This window comes from Thermomyces dupontii (genome assembly GCF_041956625.1).
Source record: "Thermomyces dupontii strain NRRL 2155 unplaced genomic scaffold VTN31scaffold_3, whole genome shotgun sequence".
NCBI lineage: Eukaryota > Fungi > Ascomycota > Eurotiomycetes > Eurotiales > Trichocomaceae > Thermomyces > Thermomyces dupontii.
The window spans coordinates 740,756-763,038 of record NW_027192309.1 but is presented as its reverse complement, the minus strand read 5'-3'; the positions used below and the strand labels follow the sequence as shown (position 1 = coordinate 763,038).

At 55.8% G+C, this 22,283-nt stretch overlaps 10 protein-coding genes across 10 annotated transcripts; 7 read left to right on the top strand and 3 right to left on the bottom strand.

The window, feature by feature from the left end:
• Window positions 1-728: 728 nt before the first annotated feature.
• On the top strand, window positions 729-2,297 carry VTN31DRAFT_3728 (uncharacterized protein; the record flags this gene model as incomplete). Its single annotated transcript, XM_069404039.1, has 1 exon — window positions 729-2,297. One exon carries the CDS (start codon window positions 729-731, stop codon window positions 2,295-2,297), a length of 1,569 nt encoding a protein of 522 aa, XP_069261053.1.
• A 618-nt stretch (window positions 2,298-2,915) lies between these two features.
• Window positions 2,916-4,212, top strand: VTN31DRAFT_3727 (uncharacterized protein; the record flags this gene model as incomplete). The annotated part of the gene is made up of 4 exons (XM_069404038.1): window positions 2,916-2,978; window positions 3,054-3,118; window positions 3,195-3,229; window positions 3,305-4,212. The coding sequence occupies 4 exons, from the start codon at window positions 2,916-2,918 to the stop codon at window positions 4,210-4,212; spliced, it is 1,071 nt and encodes a 356-aa protein (XP_069261052.1).
• Window positions 4,213-4,388: 176 nt separating this feature from the next.
• VTN31DRAFT_3726 (uncharacterized protein) lies at window positions 4,389-5,577 on the bottom strand (the record flags this gene model as incomplete). Its single annotated transcript, XM_069404037.1, has 3 exons — window positions 4,389-5,309; window positions 5,367-5,489; window positions 5,554-5,577. The coding sequence occupies 3 exons, from the start codon at window positions 5,575-5,577 to the stop codon at window positions 4,389-4,391; spliced, it is 1,068 nt and encodes a 355-aa protein (XP_069261051.1).
• Window positions 5,578-6,135: 558 nt separating this feature from the next.
• Window positions 6,136-8,154, top strand: VTN31DRAFT_3725 (uncharacterized protein; the record flags this gene model as incomplete). The annotated part of the gene is made up of 4 exons (XM_069404036.1): window positions 6,136-6,415; window positions 6,469-7,743; window positions 7,812-7,987; window positions 8,062-8,154. 4 exons carry the CDS (start codon window positions 6,136-6,138, stop codon window positions 8,152-8,154), a joined length of 1,824 nt encoding a protein of 607 aa, XP_069261050.1.
• A 450-nt stretch (window positions 8,155-8,604) lies between these two features.
• Window positions 8,605-9,789, bottom strand: VTN31DRAFT_3724 (uncharacterized protein; the record flags this gene model as incomplete). Its single annotated transcript, XM_069404035.1, has 1 exon — window positions 8,605-9,789. One exon carries the CDS (start codon window positions 9,787-9,789, stop codon window positions 8,605-8,607), a length of 1,185 nt encoding a protein of 394 aa, XP_069261049.1.
• Window positions 9,790-10,883: 1,094 nt separating this feature from the next.
• On the top strand, window positions 10,884-12,728 carry VTN31DRAFT_3723 (uncharacterized protein; the record flags this gene model as incomplete). The annotated part of the gene is made up of 2 exons (XM_069404034.1): window positions 10,884-10,999; window positions 11,063-12,728. 2 exons carry the CDS (start codon window positions 10,884-10,886, stop codon window positions 12,726-12,728), a joined length of 1,782 nt encoding a protein of 593 aa, XP_069261048.1.
• A 112-nt stretch (window positions 12,729-12,840) lies between these two features.
• On the bottom strand, window positions 12,841-13,243 carry VTN31DRAFT_3722 (uncharacterized protein; the record flags this gene model as incomplete). Its single annotated transcript, XM_069404033.1, has 4 exons — window positions 12,841-12,883; window positions 12,941-13,027; window positions 13,083-13,141; window positions 13,208-13,243. The coding sequence occupies 4 exons, from the start codon at window positions 13,241-13,243 to the stop codon at window positions 12,841-12,843; spliced, it is 225 nt and encodes a 74-aa protein (XP_069261047.1).
• Window positions 13,244-13,567: 324 nt separating this feature from the next.
• Window positions 13,568-16,518, top strand: VTN31DRAFT_3721 (uncharacterized protein; the record flags this gene model as incomplete). Its single annotated transcript, XM_069404032.1, has 3 exons — window positions 13,568-13,848; window positions 13,918-14,678; window positions 14,735-16,518. 3 exons carry the CDS (start codon window positions 13,568-13,570, stop codon window positions 16,516-16,518), a joined length of 2,826 nt encoding a protein of 941 aa, XP_069261046.1.
• Window positions 16,519-17,998: 1,480 nt separating this feature from the next.
• Window positions 17,999-18,859, top strand: VTN31DRAFT_3720 (uncharacterized protein; the record flags this gene model as incomplete). Its single annotated transcript, XM_069404031.1, has 5 exons — window positions 17,999-18,102; window positions 18,160-18,304; window positions 18,356-18,457; window positions 18,508-18,794; window positions 18,850-18,859. 5 exons carry the CDS (start codon window positions 17,999-18,001, stop codon window positions 18,857-18,859), a joined length of 648 nt encoding a protein of 215 aa, XP_069261045.1.
• A 187-nt stretch (window positions 18,860-19,046) lies between these two features.
• VTN31DRAFT_3719 (uncharacterized protein) lies at window positions 19,047-20,201 on the top strand (the record flags this gene model as incomplete). Its single annotated transcript, XM_069404029.1, has 1 exon — window positions 19,047-20,201. The coding sequence occupies one exon, from the start codon at window positions 19,047-19,049 to the stop codon at window positions 20,199-20,201; it is 1,155 nt and encodes a 384-aa protein (XP_069261044.1).
• Between the last annotated feature and the right edge of the window lie 2,082 nt (window positions 20,202-22,283).

Genomic DNA, 22,283 nt, shown 5'->3' with positions numbered 1-22,283 from the left:
GCAGAGAAACGCCCACAGTTGAGTTTGTGCTCGGTCTGGTACCGTTCATTGAGGACGGAGTACGAGTACTTCGCCGAGACGAATATGATATTACCTATATGGGTTGCGGTATGCCATCTACCTATCTTTTTATGGGATGGTATATGTATAGGGGTTCCGCATCCAGCTCGTTTCTTCGTTCCTCCAGTACCTCTACCTGACTTCGTACTTCCTCAGACAAATACATACCACGTGGTTTACGACACTAACCCAGTACGGTTAATTAATCAATCAAGCTTCACACTAACCTTATGTAGCTTAGCAGTTACTATTTCGGTCTGCAGATCGTATGACTTACATAATCAATCGTTCCAGCCAAGACTTGCCAAGTAAACTAAACCTTCCTCAACAGAATGGGATAAACACACGACTCAATAATGGAGTCTTCTGAGACTGAGACGGCGTCGGCTAGCCTGGCAGTGGAAAAGCCACGTCCAGCCTCCTAGGGCATTACTTTTTTTCTCTCTCATATCGGGCCCCGAGTGACCAAACCAGTCATTGCACATGGTGAGCTTAGAGCTTCTCCCCAGCATGCGACGAGACATTGTCGGTATCATATCTACGAGTACGAGTACGATCTAGGGTTCGGGTATAGGATCATGCTGGTTGATCTTCTGATTTGAACAACCTCGGCCCTGGACCAGCCCCGCATATACGGAGTACTGTACCTCTCCCCATTGTCACAAGCCATGGATACACAGCAGCAGCCTTCTCATCGGCAACGGCGCTTCTCCTTTGGCCGGCGGCCTCTCAAGTCGGAACAGGGTACAGGTTCAGACGCACCGCCTCAATCGTCATCAGCACCGGTTGTATCTCCCCCGACAGCTTCAAAAGGTATCCGCTTCTATGCCCACGTCAAGATACACAATATCCCAGCATCGGGCAGTGATTCGAGTTCGCTGCCGAACCAATATCCGCCGTCTCGGGCTAACACGGCCCCCGCAGACGTTTCAGACCCGCCCCGGCGTCGTTTGACAAAGAAGAAGCGATTACCGGATAAAGATTCCCAGCCATCTCGTCGGTTTTCAATTGATTCTTCCGTGTTATCGCACGATGGCAACAAAGTACCGTTCTTATCTAATGTGGCCGCTCGCTTTCGTAGCCGGCGTGGGAGTGTGGACAGCGCAACGGATCGTTGGCTTGGAGGAAATACGGGTGCCGTTGGTGGAGAGAATCTTAGTCGCACAACCAGCAACGAAATCAAAGCTGGGGTTCCAAAATCTATCAATTCTATCGATGTTCGCCGTTATACTTTTGATTCGAGAACAGTTGTGAAGGGCTCGTCCAAGGTGCCAGCGCCGCCACAAGCACCTTTATCTACCTCACAAACGTCCCTGTCTATTGGAACAGCAGCTATCAATAAATCCTCTGGGGCCAACCAGTTACATTTGAAGGCGAACGAAGGGTCGGGGACCACTTTACCGCGAGGCAGGGAAGAACCAGGCCAGCCAACTGGGTCTTATTCAAAGCTCCCAAGCGGCACCGCGGCGGAGGCCAATACTCGAGAGAGAGGTCCTAGACATGTCACTGCAAGTAGCGGGCTGCGAGATGCTTACAACTCCTCTCGTGTGCCAGAACCAGGCAAGAAGCAAGCCGGTTTGGCCGCGACGGGGAACTCGGATTTGAATGGTCCGCAGAGCAAGCAGCAGTCGTCCGCCACGTCAGTGTACTTTACTCCGGAGAATGGATCAGTCTCTTCGTCGCATTCGTCGCTGCAGAAGACTCCCGAAATGTCGCCTGTAGCTGCGTCTGGGCCGGTTAATGGTTCATACAGTCAGATGGTCGACCGATCCTCCCAGACCGAATTGAGCCCCGACACGGCAGCAAGTCCCAAGTCGCCGGCTGTCAAGGACTCCCCCAAGCGCGGCACGGGCCGCCCGACTTCACCTAAATCCAGCAAGCCAGGAGAGAAGGCTTCGGGCCACCCGCACTCGCGAGCTTCGAAGCCCAAGTACCTGACGAAGATCTTCGTGATCTGTTGCAGTTGCAAGTCCTGGCATGATCTTCCCTCCGAGGTTTACGCGCGCATGGTGATTCCAGACACGCTCTTGGAACAAAAGCGATCCGAAACACCACCCGCGGCGGGTGTCAATGGATCATCCCGCGATCGGCGACGTCATTCCATGGTATCTCCATCCCAGGCCCCAGCGCTGGCGCTGGACAACACGGTCAAGTGCTCGTGGTGCTATCATGGGATGTCCAAAACGTGTTGCGAAAGTTGGACAACTTTGGTACATTTGCTGGAGAAGCATCATTGATTGATTATTCCTGGTGATTTTTGTGCTTAACAAGCATTTTTTTTGGCTGAGCTACGGCGTGACGATTGGCTTAACGATGCTTTGAGTTTTGATGCCGTGATGACTTTGTATGACTTATGAGATCATGCAACTGATGACACGATATACGATTTGAGATGAGTGTTTGTTCAGCGGTTAGGCATGTCACGTCTTGTGGTCTAGGAACATTATGCGCTGTGATTGAGCAGTTCTCTTGCGAGAATGGTACTCCGTACAAGCTGGCCTGAATTCCTTAGGCATCTCTTGCCACTTTAATTTGCCTCCAGATTGTGACAACATGCAAAGGTAAACCATCGAGATGAAATAAATCTCGAGACTTTTCAAATAGCTAAGGGGAGAAACGAGTCGGCCAGCTCAGCCCCGCTACGGTTTGATCGACCGTACCGACAGCCGAGCATGAATTAAGCTAAGAACTGAACGCTACCATGGGATTATTAGTTAGTTCACTGGGGACCGTATGGCTTCAGCGACAACCATCGTATCACCGTCTCATGGGCCGCTTCATGCACCAGCGTCACTCAATACTAACTTGACAGAAAAAGAAAATAACAAATACTCCAGCATGAAAGAACCACCATCATGACTCGCCCACGGAATGCCTCCAACGCGTCGTCGACGTCGTCGGTTCCTGATCGCAATCAGGTCAGTCGATTTGCTTCGGTTTCGCTCATGATTTGCTTTCCACGTGTTGCTGACGGTTCCGGCGGATGATTGAAGGAACTCGAGAGTATGTACGATTATCTCGCGAAGGTGATTCTAGTTGGTCCGAGTGGTGCGGGAAAGTAAGCGCGCTGGAATCGGGACATCAGGAAGGCGAACGGTTCGGCTCACTATTGAGGGGGTGGCGTTCATTTCCAGATCGTGTTTACTTCATCGCTTCGTGAAGAACGAATGTAGGATTTTCTCTCTTTGTGTGATGGGTACAAGGAAGCTCGAGCTAACCTGATCTTGTTCTCTGGTTCTTCCAGGGCGAGTCCTGTCCTCGCAAACCATCGGCGTCGAATTCTCGTCCAAAATCGTCAAGATTGGCAGCGGTGCCCGCCGGAAACGGATCAAGCTGCAGCTCTGGGACACGGCGGGCACGGAACGGTTCCGGTCCGTTTCGCGGTCCTACTACCGCGGTGCGGCGGGCGCGATCCTCGTCTACGATGTCTCCTCGTACGCCTCGTTTGGCGGCCTCCCGACGTTCCTCATGGACGCGCGCGCGCTGGCGTCGCCGAATCTCACCGTGGTGCTCGCGGGGAATAAGAGCGATCTCGCTCACCCGGAAGACCACAGCGCGGCCGCATCCTTTGTCGATGACCCGCACAGGTTCACCCCGAGCTCCGTTAGCACGTCGACGAGCCGACAGTCATCATCCATTCCCCTTCCTCCTCCTCCGTTCGATTCCGCCGGAGGATCGGTCCGCTCCACCCAGAGCCTCTCCGGCGGTGGTGCCGCCGCCGGCACCCGCTGGACGGCCACCAAGGCCACGCACGGCCGCGAGGTCGACCCGCAGGAGGCGCTGGACTGGGCGACCAAGTCGAACATCCCCGTCGCGGTGGAGGTCTCCGCCCTGTCCGGCGAGAACGTCGAGGAGCTGTTCACGCGGTTGGCGCGCATTATCCTGACCAAGATCGAGTTGGGGGAGATCGACCCGGACGATCCGCAGAGCGGGATCCAGTACGGCGACGGTGGTATGTGGACGGGGGGGTCTAGGGGTACCAGCGATGGCGGCAGTATCCGGAGCGCGCTCACAATCGACGACCCGCTGCCGCATCATCATCACTGGAGGCGCCCGCGGAGAAGGAATGATGCGGGGAGCTGGATGGGGGAGTGGGAGGATGTATTTCGACTCACGGCGTCTCGGAATCGGGGCAGTCGTGGGTGCTGTTGAACATTCTTTTTTTTTTTTTTTTCGTATGTTTTAAAGTTTTGATACCCCTACGATCGTTTCTTTCTCATGTGTGGTATGTTGCATGTCCCAGCATGAGCATAGACAAGTAATGTACGTACGACTGGAAAGAACTTTGTTATTGGACATTCTCGTTTCTGAACAAAAGGGTATTACAACTACAGACCAGCAATGAGCGTCTTGATGCCCTTCCCCGTCTTGACGTCCGTGATGGCCGTCTCGGCCTCCTCAAACTTGACCTCGTTGGTGATGAGTTCCTTGACGCTGACTTTGCCCGTGGCGACCAGCTGGACGGCCAGGTTGTAGTCGCCGTTGCTATATCGGAAGCTGCCCTTGACGGTTAGCTCCTTGGTGCAGGCCGCCATGATTGGGAACGTCATCTCGGATTTGCCCATGCCGCCCTGGACGTACGTGCCGCCCGTCCGGAGGACATGGATCCCCGTGTGCACCGAAGGCTCTGCGCCCGACGCATCCAGCACAACGTCCGCTCCGGGGCCCAGGTCGTTCTCCTCCTTGATCCGTTGCGCGTTCTCCTGGGCCGACACGCGCTGTGGCAGATAGATCCCCGTGGCGGTGTACTCCTTGGCAAAATCCAGGCGTGGCTTCTGGATGTCCACCATGACGACCTTGCTGGCGCCGAACGCCCGCGCGACGGCGCCGCACAGCAACCCGACGGGCCCGGCGCCAAACACCACGACCGAGTTGCCAGGACGGATGTCCCCTTGCCTGGCGACGTGCACTGCCACGCTGAGCGGCTCAATCAGCGCGCCCTCCTGCAACGTCATGGAATCGGGGAGCTTGTAGCAAAAGTCCTCCGGTAGGCGGTAGTACTTGGCCAGCGTGCCGTCGATCGGCGGCGTCGCGGCGAATGCCATCCGAATACACAGGTTGTAGCGCCCGGACTTGCATGGGTCGCACCGCCGGCATGGGACACCGGGTTCCATTGCGACCCGGTCTCCGGGCTTGAGCGTCTTCACCGCGGAACCAACCTTGACCACCACGCCGGAGGATTCGTGGCCCAGCACCATGGGCTCCTTGACGACGAAGTCGCCAATCGCGCCGTGCTCCCAGTAGTGAACCTGCCGGATTTCGTCAGTGCCTCTTGTTACGCGGTGAGTTTCTGTTTGTCCACTTACATCGCTGCCACAGACACCCGTGTATTTCACATTGATGAGCACATCATGCGGATCGACGAGTTCCGGGATCGGCCGGTCCTCAAACTTGACCTGCTTGATGCCTTCGAGGACGAAGGAAAGATTCTGCCATTGACCGTCAGCGGTGCGGGGTTGCATGGGTGTTTTTTGCATTTAGAAGATTCCAAACCTGTGCCGTGGCCGGTGATGTCATGGTGGCGGGGAGATCTGATCAGCTTCACGCTCTCTCGAGACCTCGAGCGGGCAATGTCGAGCCTTTTTCAAGAGGGAGTTTTTTTTTTTTTTTTTTTTTTTTCCCTTCGACACCAGAACAATTCTGGCTCGTGTTTTTCTGAGCTCGCGTCATGTGAGGTTCCCCTCATCTGCATTCGAATCCGATCGATCTGGGCCTGAGAGCGGGGAATACGGGGATCAGACGTCCGAAAACATGGAATCCAAGAAGCTCTCGAAGTCTCGATATAATTTAGCCGCTTGAATTTAGCCGCGTCGGCGATGAGTCCGAGACTGCGGTTCCGCGATTGTGATTGGTGGAGGGGATATCCCTACTCAAAAATGCTCAGATCGAGATATCCGGGTCATTGATTTTCCGTATTACCATTATGTAAGCATTTGCACCGTGCAGCGAACAAAATCCGATCTTGATGCGAGTGCGGACGAGCATCGTTGTTCAGATAGGAAAGCTTGCCGACTCTGGTATGGCCCTCGTCGCAGCTCAATCCAATTGATGCTGCCGCGGCCATTTCTTCCCGCCATGATGCGCCCCTCTTGGGTGTCGCTGTCGCGGACAGTTCTCCAACGGCAGCCGGTCCGCACAGTGCAAGCCCACAGCATCGACAATGACCGTCTGCCGCTTCGATTCTCTCGCGGCTTCAGTGCCGCGCGACCGCGTCTTGACGAAAAGCGTCCGTCGTTTATGTCGCAATTGTACGAAAGCACCCAGCAGCGAATACAGCGTGAGCGGGCGGAACAGGAGCGGTACTCGCAGTACCAGACCCGGTCAATGGGATCGCGGTTCATGGGAACGCTTTTCGGTATGAAACCTGAGCCGGACGAGCATCCGTCAAGGGATTCCTAATGGTTGTAGTTGTGGTATTCTTCTCGGCCGGTTCATATTATCTCGGGACATTGAGGCCGGCTCCGCCGCCTAGCTCGTCAACTACACCGCTGGCGGAGCTACCGCCCGTTCAGCACAATACGTCGGTTGCGAACTTGCAGGCCGCGTGGGCGGATTTCGTGGCGATCTTGGGGCGGGAACATGTTTCTACCGACGAGCAAGATTTGGTATCGCATTCCGGGTCGGATTGGTCGTCGTACTCGCGCAAGGAAAACGAAAAGCCGTTCATAGTGCTGTACCCGTCGACCACGGAAGAAGTATCCAAGATTATGAAAGTCTGCCACGAGCGGGTGATCCCTGTGACCGCGTACTCGGGTGGGACGAGCTTGGAGGGACACTACGCTCCGACGCGGGGCGGGGTGTGCATTGACTTCCGGCGGATGAATCAGGTGTTGGCGGTGCACAAGGAGGATCTGGACGCGGTGGTGCAGCCGGCGGTCGGGTGGGAAGAGCTGAATGAGCGGCTTTCGGCCGACGGGCTATTCTTCCCGCCAGACCCGGGCCCTGGCGCGATGATCGGCGGAATGGTAGGCACAGGATGCTCGGGCACCAACGCGTACCGGTACGGGACTATGCGCGAGTGGGTTGCGTCGCTGACTGTCGTGCTGGCGGATGGCACGGTGATCAAGACGCGGCAGCGGCCCAAGAAGTCGAGCGCCGGGTACGACCTGACGCGGCTGTTCATCGGCAGCGAGGGCACACTGGGCCTGGTGACCGAGGCTACGCTCAAGCTGGCCATCAAGCCGCAGAGCCAGAGCGTTGCCGTGGCGAGCTTCCCCAGCGTGCACCACGCGGCGGACTGCGCACGGCGCGTTGTCGAGCAGGGCATCCCCGTCGCGGGCCTGGAAATCCTCGACGACGTGCAGATGAGGTGCATCAACGCCAGCGGCGCGACGCGCCGTCACTGGGCGGAGGCCCCGACACTGTTCTTCAAGTTCGCCGGCACCCCCAGCGGCGTCAAGGAGCAGATCGGCATGGTCCAAAAGCTGGCAAAAGCCACCGGCGGCCGCTCCTTTGAGTTTGCGCGCGACAACAACGAAATGCAGGAGTTGTGGAGCGCCCGCAAGGACGCCCTTTGGAGCATCATGGCCATGCGGCGCGACGAGAACGACCGCGTGTGGACCACCGATGTCGCCGTGCCGATCAGCCGCCTGCCGGACATCGTCGAGGCGACCAAGAAGGACCTCGTGCAGAGCGGGCTGCTCGCGGGGATCTGCGGACATGTCGGTGATGGAAACTTCCACGGTAATCCTTCCCCTTCCTCCCAATTCATCCCTCCTTTTCTCCAAGTCGAGGGCTAATCTCCATGTTAGCAATCCTTCTCTTCAACGAGAAAGAGAAACACCTCGCCGAGCAAGTTGTCCACCGCATGGTTAAGAACGCCGTCGCCATGGAGGGCACCGTCACCGGCGAGCACGGCGTCGGGCTCATCAAGCGTGACTATCTTCCTCATGAACTGGGCGACAGTGCCGTGGATACCATGCGCCGTGTAAGTTTCTTCCATCCATTCTTTTTTTTTCTCTTTTTTCTCCATGATGCTAATTGCGTTCGGATTTGCAATAGTTGAAACTGGCGCTTGATCCGTTGTGCCTGCTGAACTCGGATAAAGTCGTCCGGATTGAGCGTCCATTGCCTGGGGAGGTCAAGGAATGGTAAATAACGCTGGTCGACCGTGATTTGTACATTATCAAGCAAAATAGAATAATATTGTGGGTTAATTCTCTAGAATACCAACCAAAATCACGATTACGACGGGATGTGCTCGCCATTCAAAAGGGAATGAAATTCGTTAGATTCAGAGTGGCTATCTCCTTGTTCCATGACTACCTAGCTAGCATACATGAAATGGATTCAACCTTCATCTGATTCCCATCAATCAGAGAGAGGATCACCCTCCGTATCCATTCGGAATCTCGCAAAGATAAATAAGCGAGTTCAGTAAAAACACAGAATCCAGCGACTTCGTCTGCGCCGCAGTTGATAAATGGACTCGTAGATGCCGGCATCCATCCGAGATGGTTCTTCCATCTTCTTGCTCCAGGCAGGAAATCGACAAATCACAATAACACAGTAAGAAACAGGAGGAGATAAAAGAGGAGTATACCGCTAAGAACACATTCTGCGTTTGAGCTTGAAGAGCCGCGTCCGCAGCCAGGTTAAGAATCGAATCCACGCATTGTTGGCCGGATTCGCGCTGTGCGGCTTCTTGACGGCGGTGACTTCTTCCTCCTCCTCTTCATCGTTGTGATTATTACGATTGTGGTGATGCTCCCGCGTGCCAGACGACGGTGGGGTATTGGGGATCTCCTGCGGCCACGAGACGATGGGCTCTGGCGTCGGTGTGGCACGCGTTGTTGTTGGGGAGACTGCGTCCTCTGAAATATCTGCGCTGTGCTGCCTGGATCGACGCCGACGATTCTCGCGGTCTTGAGATTTATGGCGCTGCTTCTCCAGTTTTAGCGCTTTGGCCGCCTCTTTCTCTTCAAACGCCCGCCGGGCGGCGTTGACCGTCGCGGCGTGCGACGCGGCGTCCACGACCGTCTGCCGGCTGGACCGCCGGCGGCGGCGGAGCGAGTCGAGGTCCGTGATGGAGCGCCGCCCCGCCGTGGCCGTTGACGACTCACTGGAGAACAACTTGAAGTCACTGCGTGAGAGCTCCTCGGAGAACCGCACAGTGGTGTCGCCGCTGCGCGTGAACGAGAGGCTGTTCGCGTCCGGGCTCGCGGCGATGGTCGAGTCTTCCAGATCGTGCGAGTTGCTGCCCTCGAGATAGCTCTCCTCGACCGAGTTGCTCAGCGAGTGCGTTACCGACGGTGCAAACGGCCGCGGAGTCTGGCGCTTTGGGTGCACGTAATACTGGCCCCCAGGACGATGGTATGTCGAGGTCGTCGAGGTCGTGGTGTAGGCGGTGGACGCATCGCTGATGGACCGGTGATGCGGGGCCGACACGACGCGGTCGCTGAAGCGTGCGTCGCGCTCAGGGTTCGTGAAGATGCCGAGGCCCTCGTACTCGAGCGACGACCGCGACAGGTCGATGGACAGCGAGGACCGGTCATCTCGTGACCGGCCCTTGAGCAGCGGCTTGAGCGGCACCGTCACTTTGGCGCTCGTTCGCCGAGACTTCTTGGGATGAAAGAACAGATCGGGCGCCGCAGCTACGTCCCAAGTCGACGATTTGGACCCGTCGATCGAGTGCCGCCCGGGCGTTCTCCTGGTGAGGTCGGGGGTCGACGTCCCCGAGCAGGAGCCCTCGCGCAGGGAGAGGTTGGATGGCGAGGCGTGGACATACATTCCGGGTGGCTAGATGGCGGGGAGGCGGGACGGGAGAGAGGGAGAAAGGGTTATGACGGGAGAGCCACACGCGAGAGGAACAAGAAGCCTCTGTCCATCGTCTTTGGGAGAAATCGAGCAGCGAACACCAGGGGAGAGGGGAGGGGAGAAACCGGAGCGTGGAGGGGGGGGTGACCAGGGATTTCGTATTAAAGAGCAGAGTTCTAGCGTTGCCCCGGAGGCTTCAGTAGTAGTGAGACTCCATAAACTCGAGGCTATGCGAGGCCTAGATTTAGTCCGTCTCAAGACGTGAACGAGAGAAGTTTAAAAAACGGCCGGAATCGTCGGATGTTGGGTCTTCTATTCCCCCCGATCCGGGCGGATGGCGCTGCCACTCCAGTTTACTGGACTTGATTGCCCCTGAAGATGTCCGAGCGAAGAGCTTAGAACACACTGCGGATTCAATAGTTGCTGATCCTCAGTCTCAAAAATGAATCTATCTAACTATGACTTTAAGAGTTAACTGAGCAAAAATAGGTTCAACCTTCACCGTCGCTTCGGATCTGGGGAACTGTTTCCTAGAGGCGGTATCCGTATTCGTAATACCGCCTTTCCCCGTATGAAACCCTCTTATCAGGCGGAATGAAACCTCGTCCGTATTGTACTGACAATACGATACCAGACCAGTGACGCCGATCTCCCATTCGCAGGCTCTCAAGTCATGTGATCCAGAAAATGCACTCTTGTTCCATCTGCTCTCCCTGAGTCCCCCTGGTGCAATGGCAGCTGGCCAACCTTCACATGGAGGAACCGAGGACTCGAAGCTCGGCGTGTTGGAGGTTACATCGTGGTCTGGATTGCTCTACTCCGCTATTTCATAGCGTTGTCTTCAAGTCTCATTCATCCCGCCAGCGGGGTACTTAGCCTGCTCGGCTTCTTTCACCGCCACTTCATTTACGAGTCCTACGGCGCACCGCAGAGCCGTCAGTGCTGCTCAGTACGGGAGACCACACGACCTCAAAGAGCTACCGACAATCAGCCGGTGATAACCGCTTATCAGTTCACTCATCAAGAGACAAGGTGACGACGGGCCCCGGGGGAGCCCATTGCCCACCATGGTGTACGACTGGGAAGGGAAGCGGGACATCTGCTACCAGATGTACATCGTGGACAACAAGGCGCTGGAAGAGATTATGGAATACATGAAAAACACCTATCAATTTGCGCCGAGGTACGGCATCGGAAGAGCGGAGAATGAGAGCTTCGACCAAGCTAACTAAAGCTTGCGGGGCAGTAAACGAGCTTTCCAAACTCAATTCAAGCGCTGGGGATTTCCCTCGAAGCAGAATCCTGCCCACAAAAATCCCGCTCTTGTCGCGCGAGTCAAGGAGCTGTGGGAACGAAATGTCAGCCAGCGGGAGATGCTGCGCATCCTCAATAAGGAGGGCTTCAACATCAAGGAACGCGAGCTGATGCGCGTACGCGCCAAGAATCGCTGGCTGCTGCGCGTCCCTAATGGCATGAAATCACAGACGACGGCCCAACCGTCGCAGGAGCAGCAGGGCGTAGATGATGGCCTGCTGGCTCTGCAGAACGAACTGTACAACGGAAACAATGCGCTCCCCGATCAATCCGGTCCTCCGGCATCGGCGTCGCCGGCTGTCCCTCCGGAGATCCTCGCAAAACGCAAAGAGCGGTTGGAACGATTGCGAATAGAAAGTGAGGAACGCTGGGCTGCTCGAAAGCGACGTCGGCGAACGCGGAGTTGGGCTGGGCTACCGGCAGATCCTCCGGGCCCTCCTCGATTCCCGTCAGAGACGACGATAGACGAGAGTAAGCAATATTTGCAACTAGACAATGCGACGTATAAGCAAATCCGTGATCGCTTCCAGCGGATATGCGAGGAAATGGGTTTGGTGAAGAAGACGGTCGCAGGCCCCGAGCGATGGCAGGCAGCAAAGGAGAGACTGATCCGAGAGTCACCGCATCTCAGCGCCCTCTTTGCGAACAACGACAACCATCCTCGCGATCCCAATCAGCGGGACGCCAAGGCGTTGGCCCTGGACATTGTCTGCACGGATGTGACGAAACGAATGCGCACGCTGGAGCGAAGAATGACTATTGCAGAGGCCAAGAATGCGCTCGGCATCAATCCGGAGGAGAGTCGCCAGATCCGCAATGCCTTTTACAACACCCTCAAAGCTGCCCACTTCACCAGCAAGCTGGAAGCCGGAGATGAACAGTGGCAAGAGCTCAAGGAGCGATGGATTCAGGGCTCCGAACTTTTGCAGCGCATCCTGGCTCCAGGACCGGCGGATCCAGAGCACGCCATGAAGCTCCGGGCGCTTGAGGTACTCTGCCGGGATGTCATGAAACGACTACGAGATGACCAGTCGAAACGCAACCCAGAACGGAAACGGGCCGCCTCGCAGCGGTCTACCGAGCAACCCAGGCCACCGGCAGCCGCGCCGCTGGCCAACACGTACAGCCAGGGAATGACGAACGGGATCAGCAACGGAATCAGCACCTTGGCCTCGCAGGCGCTGGCCAGTGCACCCGTCGCGACCGGCGACCTCGGAGATATCCAAATCGACCCGTCGCTCCTCCAGGCTGCCAACAACACGTCGTTTGACCCGGGGCAGGCCTTTGGCTATGAAGAGCCGCTCTTTACCAGCCCGCCCGTGCCGGTCTATATCCGAGTCAGTCCCCGCAGCGCCATCCACGCTAACTCTAAGACGTGGGTTGAAAAGCTGACCTCGATCACGGTTGCGGAGCTGCGACAGCTCGTGACCGCCCGATATCCGGATTCCACCGTGACCCGGATCGAGGGGGTGGAAAAGGAGGAAAATGGCAAGGAAGTATCCTTTGTCATTGACGAGGATCATGAGCTGGATGCATATTTGACACATATGCAAGGCAAAAAGGCCTCTTTTGTCGTGCGGTTGAACCCGCTGCAATAGATCAAGCAGTACTAGTACATAATTCCCCCATCAACGCCGTACGCCTGTAAGCATAGACCCAGCGAGTATCGAATCTATCGTCATCCATAGATCAAACATCCGTCCAGGCATTTCACATCTGAGCTTTCGCGCGCTCCCGCTCGGCGGGGTTGTATCTGAAGCTCGCGATCAGCACCCTGTCCGAGCCACCGACGACAGCACCGAACACATACCGCAGCAGCTTCTCGATCAGGTCGACATGGGTCATGATCATTCTTCGGCAGCAGTAACGCTTGCAGCCGAGCTGGTCCATCGCATCGCTATACAATCCCGTCAGTGGATCGAAGCGATCTCGTCGAGATGCGTAACGCTTACCCATCCGGAACGCCTTCATCAAGCAGCTGCAGGTAGCGTTCCCACATGTCGCCGACCACCTAAACGCGACGAGATTAGTCGTCTGGGATCGATTGTTCAGTTAAAGGAGGATTTCAAAGTCGCACCTTGCCGCAGGAAAAACAACGGATTGGAATGATCATTTTGGCTGATGGCTAATTCCCGACACGTCTTCACTGAAGTTTATCTTTGCACGCGACCCAAAAATGATGCTTGGATCGAGTCCAAAAGAAATCGAAGCTTGCTGCGAACAACTTCAAAAAGAATCCTATGCACTCTTGCCGTCGGGGTTGATTTTCTCAAAAGTTATCAAGATCTCGCGCTATACCATATCGGGACTAGCGCGTTGATAACAGCCCGCAGCCTCGACATTTTTGATTTTTCTTGTGAGAAAAACTTCGAGAGCTCCAAAGATCGATTCTGGGCGCTTCAATCTCGCGGTTCGCCCTTGGATTTCGCACCGGATCATGGCGCCCGTGCCAGATCGCCCGTCTTGGTCGTCGAAAAGATCACGAACACGCGATGCCGCCGCCGATGGCTTGACACCAGAGAGACAAAAGCGTCTCAAAGTTTCGCAAGAGGAGAACGCGGAGGATGTAAACGGACATGCGCTGACTCGGGCACCCGACACAGCGCCAATCGCGGCCGAGAAGGCCGTAGATGAGACGGCGCCGCCGCAATGGTCCCTGCATCATGTCTTTAGTGGTCGCTTTGGCGACACCGAGCCTTTAGTCTCGGTGGATGAGAAGTGAGTTTTGCGATGACGGCTACAATGCTGATGCTCGGCCGGATTTGGGAGACTAATTTCGGGTTTAAGCTACCTGTTCTTGACGCTGGGTGGCACGGTCCAGGTCTTTTCAATGTCGACACAGCGGCCGGTGCGACGCCTTCAATTAAAAGGCTCGGCGTATGTTACCGGCCTGAGACAGTCGCCGTCGTCTCCGACACATCTCTTCGTGCTGACCTCCGCCGGCGACCTGATTCACTGGGACTGGGAGTCGGATAAGGAAATCGCCAGCTGGGCCAAGTTCCGAAAAGTGCAGTCGTTCGAGGTTGCGAGGGAAGAGGGGCTGAAAGAAGAGGAAGGGGAGGAAGAGGAGAAGGAGAAGCGCGTAAAAATATTCTATCTACAGGAGAAGAAAGATGGCCGTAGAACTATTGCGGTCAGCGCGTTGGAGCCGTCGACGTCGGAACGTCCTGACCCGACCGTTCTGTTGGAGACAGCGAGACCATTGACTCATTTGCGGGTTCTCTTCAGCGGCCAGTGTGTGGTCGCATGCAGCAGTTCGCATCTGCTCGTGGGAACACGGAATTCGAGCGACAGCCTCGAGTACACGTGGCGGGAGGTTCAAGTCCCCGTGAGAATCACGGCGTTGGATGTCCGCCAACCGACGCCCTCTGCGGCCGTCGACCTGGCGATTGGAGAGTCGAACGGTTCAATACTGGTCTACCAGGACATAGTCAATGCGCTGTCTAGGAACGAGAAAGTGTCCGATGCCGAGAAACAAGGTCTCCCGCTCCTCCGTAAACTACACTGGCATCGAGAGGCTGTCGGCACATTACGCTGGACAAGAGATGGTGTGTATTCATTTTTTGGAAAACGGGGTGGACGGACATTGGCTAATCCGTGTCAGGAAACTATATCATCTCTGGCGGCAAGGAATCCGTCCTCGTCTTCTGGCAGCTGGATACCGGTCGCAAGAACTTCCTGCCCCATTTCCCATCCGCCATCCGCGAGTTGGTGATTTCGCCCACCGGCAGGCTCTATGTCTGCCGGCTGGCAGACAATTCCACCATCGTCTTGTCCGCCGCCGAGCTGCGGCCCATCGCCACCATCAACGGCCTGCAACTACCTTCGTCGACGCCGAAATCAGGCCGTGTGGCCGAGTCTGAAGCCGTTTCAGGGCTTTCGGTCCCGGCCATTTTCCATCCGCAGAAGCCGGAGCACCTGCTAGTCGCCATTCCGGCGCGCGGGGACGACTCGGAGGACAACGTCTCAATGCTCCAGACCTTCAACGTCCAGACTGGCTCTCACATCTCACGCCAAGCGCTTACCCGGACCAACGTCACGGTCCTCAACAGGAGCCCGGAAGGGACAGCCATCAACACGCCCAATATCCAGCATCTCGACATGAGCGGGGATGGCAAATGGCTAGCCACAGTGGAGCGATGGCAGCCGCACAGAGCGGACGTTGATGCGTTGAACCGGACGTCTCTGCACGAGATCACCAACGACCATGGCCACGCGGAAATTTTCCTGAAATTCTGGACCTGGAATGACTCGACCATGCTCTGGGAGCTGGCCACACGGATCGAGGCCCCACACTTCCGGCCTGCCGTATCCTCTTCCGGTCCTGCTGAGGTCCTGTGCCTCGCGTCGCGGCCTGGTCGGCACGAGTTTGCTACGTTTGGCGCCGACGGTGTCCTCCGGGTCTGGCGGGTGGTCGCGCGGTATCCTAGCTCGGCGAAGAAGAACAAGCAAGTCCAGCGCGGCCGCATGGAGCAGACGTGGAAGTGTCAGGCGGTCATGGATTTCGCAGGCAACGCTGGGCTTGAGAGCGACACCGCCAGTGCGCCATCTGCCGCCTCCATATGCTACTCTGAGGACGGCTCCGTCCTGGCCATCTGCGTCAGAGACGCCGTCCACCTCATTGATGCGCATCAATGGACCCTCCACGCGACGCGTAGCGGCATCTCTTTGGGGGATGCCTTCTCCGTGAAATTCCTCGGGCGCTCCGTGGTCGTCCTTTCGAAGCAATCAATCACGCTCTGGGACGTTGTCGACGACGTCGTTCAGCCGATTTCTCGTTCTCGTTCCAACGAAGATAGCAACGACGATGCCGATGACGCGGCTCCAAACGACGACAACATCCTCCTCGCCGTGAACCCCGCCACGGACACCTTCGCGGTAGCCACTCAGCGCGCGGCCAAGACCAGTAAGTCCAACAAATCCAAGTCCAAGACACACCGCAAGGCAAAGTCTTGGGCCGTCGCCGTCTACAGCCGCCTACAATCATCAACGTCTGGCCCCGTCTTCAAAGCCACGCTGGACGCTGCCCCGCGGGCTCTGCTCGCGGACCCGTCTAGGGGCGACTACGTCGTCCTCGACGCCGAGGCCAACGTCAAACGGCTCATGAGCACCGCCGCCGCCGCCCCGGGCAGCGAAGGCGCGCAGTCCGTGGCCATCTCGGCCGATGTCGCGGAGCACTTCCAGGCCGGCCTGCAGCGGATGTTTGGCTCGATCGTCACCGGGAAGTCGACGACGACGACGGCGGCGGCCAACGATGAGGACTCGATGCACGGTGGCAGCGGCAGGTCACGGATCGATGCGATCTTTGATCGCGCACCGGCGTACGCGCTTCCTCCGGTGGATGCTCTGTTTGGGGATGTGGTCAAGTCTCTCGTTACGGCATCGTAAGAAATGGAGAAGGTTCGTATATCAGACTGAGATGAACAGTCAATCAAATCCGATAATGGGGTTTGGAGTTTGATTTTTTTGGTCGGCATGCTACATTGTACATAGAGTAGGGCATTCATTGCCAATGGCATTTTTCTGTTGTTGGTTCAGATGAAACTATTCATCGACGGAGAGTGTTTTTATCGTAGAACTTTCTTCCGTATAGCCACTGATGCATGCATGCCAGCCCGATCTGACTCAATCGATGTGGATTTCGCCCGCCGCGATTGACCCGATTGTTCGATTAGCTCGACCTACTTGTCCAGCAATCTTCGCGTCATGCATACAGTATTACTGAACTCTGTCTATTCAAATCCGCTGATCAACTTGGAACCGTTCAAGCAACCATCGGGTCAAATCAACCATCACCATGGCCATGGGAGCTGACAGCTTGAATTTTAACAGCACAACAAGCCCGGCAAGCCCAGCTCTCCCGACCGGTTCCCCGTTCCTCGTTGCGGGCTTTGACGAAAAGTTGGCCGCAACCGCCGGCGTTTGGCCCATTCTTAATTTTAGTGGCGCTTAGCAGAGCGCAAACGTTCGTCCGCGTCCAATAATGCAGACGGCGCGGCACTGGTCGCAGCCAGCCCAACGGCTTGGTTCTAACATTCCCTCTCCCGAGTCCCGGCCGCCAACGAGGCTCCATCGACCATGCATGCTGGTCACACCATGCCTCTTCCCGGCGCCTAAAGCGACGGCCGTTCTGGGCTTCTGGCGGCCCCCCAACCGGGTTGTAATCTAGTTCCTCCTCTCTCTTCGTCCCACGGCCCCTCTTTATTGCTTTTTTTTTTTTTTCCTCGATTATTGTTTCCTTTCTTCGACCTGTCAGTTTGGCCAAAAGGCGCGTTTGTTTCTCTTCTGCCAGTTTCGTTTTGTCCAGACGTGGGACACGCTTGTTGGAACCTTGCCCAAAGGGCGGCGCTGCTGCATGATCCATTGATCCTAAGCCCAAGGCTGCCGAGAGCTTGGGCTAATCGATCCTGGGTTAATTAGTCAAGAATCACGGCAGAGTGATGAACCCGACAGGGAGAGCGACGTTAAGTTGGTAGGTTCGGAGTTCGCCCACCATCGCACAACTCTCAAGACCGCCCCTCGTCGCCTTCGATTTTTATATTCCTCTCCTTTCTGACGGTGCCTGCGGTATTGATAATAATCCAAAGGCATTGCGTCTCTGGCGCCGGCGCGAAGCGATCCTTGCTCGCGTTGCGGCGTCCAACGCTCCTCCACTGGTCGGTCGTTGACTGAGTGGTTCTCGTGCAGAGACCAGGTGAAGTCGCGTTACTTTCCTGACCCCAGATATCGCAAGTCTCTCGCCCTGAGGAGCGAATAGCCACGGGAGACATCTCGCCTCTGTGGTCGCGGCGAGTTCCATGTCCTGCTGCTCCTGCTGCTGTTCTCTCTTCGCAGCCTGGACTGGCTTGATTCGAGGTCCATCGCCAACATGATCGCTCTCAAATCCCCGGTGCCTGTCTCTCCAAATAAGCTTGCTTCTATCCATCAATATCATGATCCCGTCCCGGCTGCATCTGCCGACACCTCTTCTAAGTACAGCCTCTCCCTTCCGAGTGGCGTGCCACATCCGCTGACGGCCAAACGATCCAGCATGGAGAACGTGTCCGAGACCGGCTCGAATGTTCAATCCAGTGTTTCCTCGGAGTCTCAATTCCATACTCCCACTATGAACGGCACTAGCCCGGACAAGACAAGTCCGAAGAAATCCCCCCAAAGCAATCACCCAGAACTGAGTGTAGGTCCAAGCGTGGTCTACAAGCCGTCCTGGTTCTGACGGGAACTTCAGATACGCATCTCCGACACCGCTTTCATGGGCTTCCGCCCCCGATCAGACGAGGATGACCCCCCGCAGTCGGTCATCCATGCACCCCCTGGGTTTGGGGAATTTGTGAGTAACCAGCTCTGCTGTACCGGAACAGAGTCTAATCTGTCGCTTAGAAGCCAGCTAGTTCACCAGCGCCCGAGGGGAAGGAGAGCCCAGTACCGAAAAGCGCGACTGCGAAGAACTCCCCCGTCGAGGCGCAGAAAGACGTGACAAAGGTACCATCCTGTTTTGAGATCGATGTCAGGATCATGCTGATAGAGGATATGGAAACCCAACGGGGATCCGACATCACCACCGCCTTTGACAACCTCAATTCCTCCCGCCAGGAGCAGTCTGGAGCGGCCCACCCCTCAAGCTCAGACCTGGAGGGAGTCGGGGGAACGGCCCAACAGTCTAGAAGGTGTGGGCACATGATGATTTATTATTGCTGGGGAATTTCAGGCTGATTCGGCTAGGCATCCCTGAAGGGACCGGCCATACGGAAGCGGAAGATGAGGCCCGCGTGTTCCCGGCCAGCCAGACAAACAGCGACCTCGATGCCCTGCGCAACGCTCTCGCCGAGTGCTGGACGCTGTGCAACACGCTGGCAAACCTCAGTAACAGCCACCGCGAACGCCTGTTTCACGGTAACCCCAAAGGCGATAAGCAGCAGATGGCGTGGCAGTCATGCTGGAAGCTGTGCCAAAAGCTCTACTACAGCCAGGAGGACGAAACGGGGTCGCAAATCCTGCCGACGCTCGACTTGTGTCGGGATTTCTGTCAGGCGCTGTTCGAGGTGCGAGTACGGGAGAACGAGACGTCGGACTCAGTCCTACGGGTAAGCTTTGAGCTCAATAACCATCTCTACAACATCTCCGACCGCAGCCTGCCCGACGCGTTCCAAGAGCGGACGCTGGACTTTTACATCACCCTGTGCCACCGGCTCATGAAGCAGCGCATGCATCTGGCGGAGGAGGCCGACTCGCTGCTGTACGCCTGCTGGTCACTCGCCGAAATGCTCTTCAGCATTCGCCAGAACCGACGTGAGGGCCGGAACCCGGACGAGGAACTGCTGGGCTCGGCTATCCAAGCGTGCTGGGAGCTCTGCGACTTGTTCCGCGAGGGCTGGACACAGATCCGGCCCGATCGCGGCACGCCTCGGCCGAGCCAGACCACATTCACGCAGGCATTCCACCAAGCGAGTCAAACTGCGGGTGCCCGCGCCACCACAGACGACAGCACCAGCGGTCAGAGAAATCCCGAAACACCAACGACCATCTTCGAGGACTCAACCACCGCCTCGCCGGACGAAGCCTCCGTCCCGAACATCCTGGTTCTCGGCCACGCACAACACGGCCAGCAACAAGGGAGCAGCAAGTCCGCGGGAACGGGCAGATTGTCGTCGACGGCATCCAACCGCTCCCGCTCGTCCGAGCGCACCTCGTCAACGCACACCGTCACCACGCCCTCCGAGGACCCGAACCTCCGCTGCCTCAAGCTGCTCATTACCAAGGCGGCCCTCAACAGCGGCTATCACCGCGACTCGAACCAGAACCTGGCGTCCTTTGCTAAAGCCCTGCCGCCGGATTCCTTTGGCTCTTTGCCGTGGCAAATGGCTCTGCTGGACGAGTACAAGAAGCTCGTCGCGTCTGATCCGGCGTTCCGCGTCATTGGCCCTCCAGGGCGCGCGGGAGCTCTCGAAGTAGCACGCGCTGTATCGATGATGGTTCAGAGTGGGCAGTTCACATGGCTCCGGGATTTGTATCGGCTTGTGTTTGGGTTTCATCTTGATGCGGCGGCACGCAGTAATGTTGTTATCCAGACATGATGTTTTCTTGTTAGGAGCTATCCTGGATCTCTGAACTTTTGTTGCAATGTACGCAGTTTTGCATGTGAAATGACAGGGATTAATCAAGTCGGCACTTGGAATGACTTCTACAGCAGATTAGATCTGTAATACTTTAACCTGAAATGCCGGGCAACATAATCCATACTGTAGTAACCAAAAAGAAGAGTTCCTCGAACCGTCTTCCGAGTCGTCCGACTGGTCCCATTCGTCATCGGAGCTTCTAGACACCGTAATGAAACGTGCACCTCTCATTTCTTGTCGATGATTCTTTAAAGCAGAGAGAACTGGACTTGAATCCAAGCCGCAGGGTTCGATCTAACCTCTGACGCAGGAGCAAACTACAGCAGTCAGATAATGCCTGGATGATATCTGGGATTGTCGCGTGTGCAAATGAGACGATTCAAACCTCTTGTTCGCCGCTGGCGTGACTTCTCAAGCCTTCGAATTCTTTACGAATCTGTCGTCATTGGAACACCTGGTCCATCAAGAGACTCGACTGTTCCATGGAAGTTGTTAATGTTTTCGAAGGTCTGTTCGTGATTCTTGGAAAGGTACCAAGGTACTAGTAGGTATGATTGAGTTCGTCCACAAGATGTCAGTATCGGGGGAAATCCTCTGAATGCCCACACTTGCCCGCTGTATTTGCAGAACTCTATTTGGGCCAATTCCATACGTCATCTTTGGTATTTCTGTCAATTTCCTTTCCATCGAGCTTTTGAGCTGCTCCACGGGCTGTTGCTTGCCGATGCTAACTTGGGCAGAAACCTCGATCTTTCTTGGAGATTATACTATAAAGGGAGATAGTTTGAAGAGCTCATCAAGTCAAAAGAGAAGAGAAGATTCTGGGAGCAGGGCGTTCTTATATTTCCCTCATCGACAGAAGGCAAAGGACTTCTGGAAGGTGCGCCATCGTGCCTTCCTTCCATCTGGTCGAAACCGCTGTACTCCGTACCTTCCTCCTGTGACTTTTGTATCTTCTCTGATTCCTGCCGTATACGCTTCATTCCTCTCGGTTCCCTCATGTCCAGTACTGTTCCTAGGGCACATCAGATCATGTGACATAAAATGTAAGGCAAGTAAGGTAGGTTGATCTTACCCTAAGTTCCTGCAGGCATGAACACATGCACTCCAATTCGTCCACCCATTTGCCACGTCCCCTGAACCCACTTGATTAGTTATTACTGCACCCTGACCGGCTGTCGATGTCCTTCCCCCGACAAAAGGGATCGGTAAGTGGTACCTTGCCACACAAAGAAAAGCCGAAACCGGAACCGTCGGACCTGGTTTTGGAGGCTCTTTCGGCAAGCTTTGCGGCTGCGAGAGTGCGAGGTTCGGTCGGTCGGATGGTGTTATCCACGTGGAGAGATAATCTCGCATGGGACCGACGAGTCATGGAGTATCATGCACGGAGCAATTACCTACTCCGTGAAGAGTACTAGTTAGTACAGTTACTCCATCATGTATGGAATGCTCCGCAAATTCTTCGTCGCCGGTTCATCGCTACTACTTCAATGGCTATGATTTTTCTTGTTATAATCGACTCTCGTCGCTATCTGCACCTGGCAATGGATGCTGTGACTCCCCCTCTGTGTAGATATGGAGTACCTATCGTACAGTATAGCAGTCCATATGCATTGCTTCGCTGAGTCTACATATTCTACTCATACCCACGAATTGGACCCTATTTCTTCGGCTTGAGAATCGACGTCATAAACTTTACTCAATCGGGTGATTTACGCCAAGTTCCTCGGGATGGCGTCTGCAAGGGGCAGATCTCAGGATCTGTGGAGAGCTCACAGCCAATAAGTGCTTTCAATTGTGATTTTCTTGAACTTTGCGCCAATCAACGCAATGAAAATCAACTAGTTATGTGGAGAAGCGGAGATTAACGAAAAACTTTTCGATTTTTGAACCGTAGCAAAATGTAGGTACCCACTGCCTTTCTTCGGAAGTTATTATAAACGTATTAGGGCTTTGTTCGGTTCGACCTTGAGCATTTCTCCAGTTTTTCCCTCGCCTCTCCGTCGTCCCTTCGAATGACATTTGGCCCTGGAAAGCTAG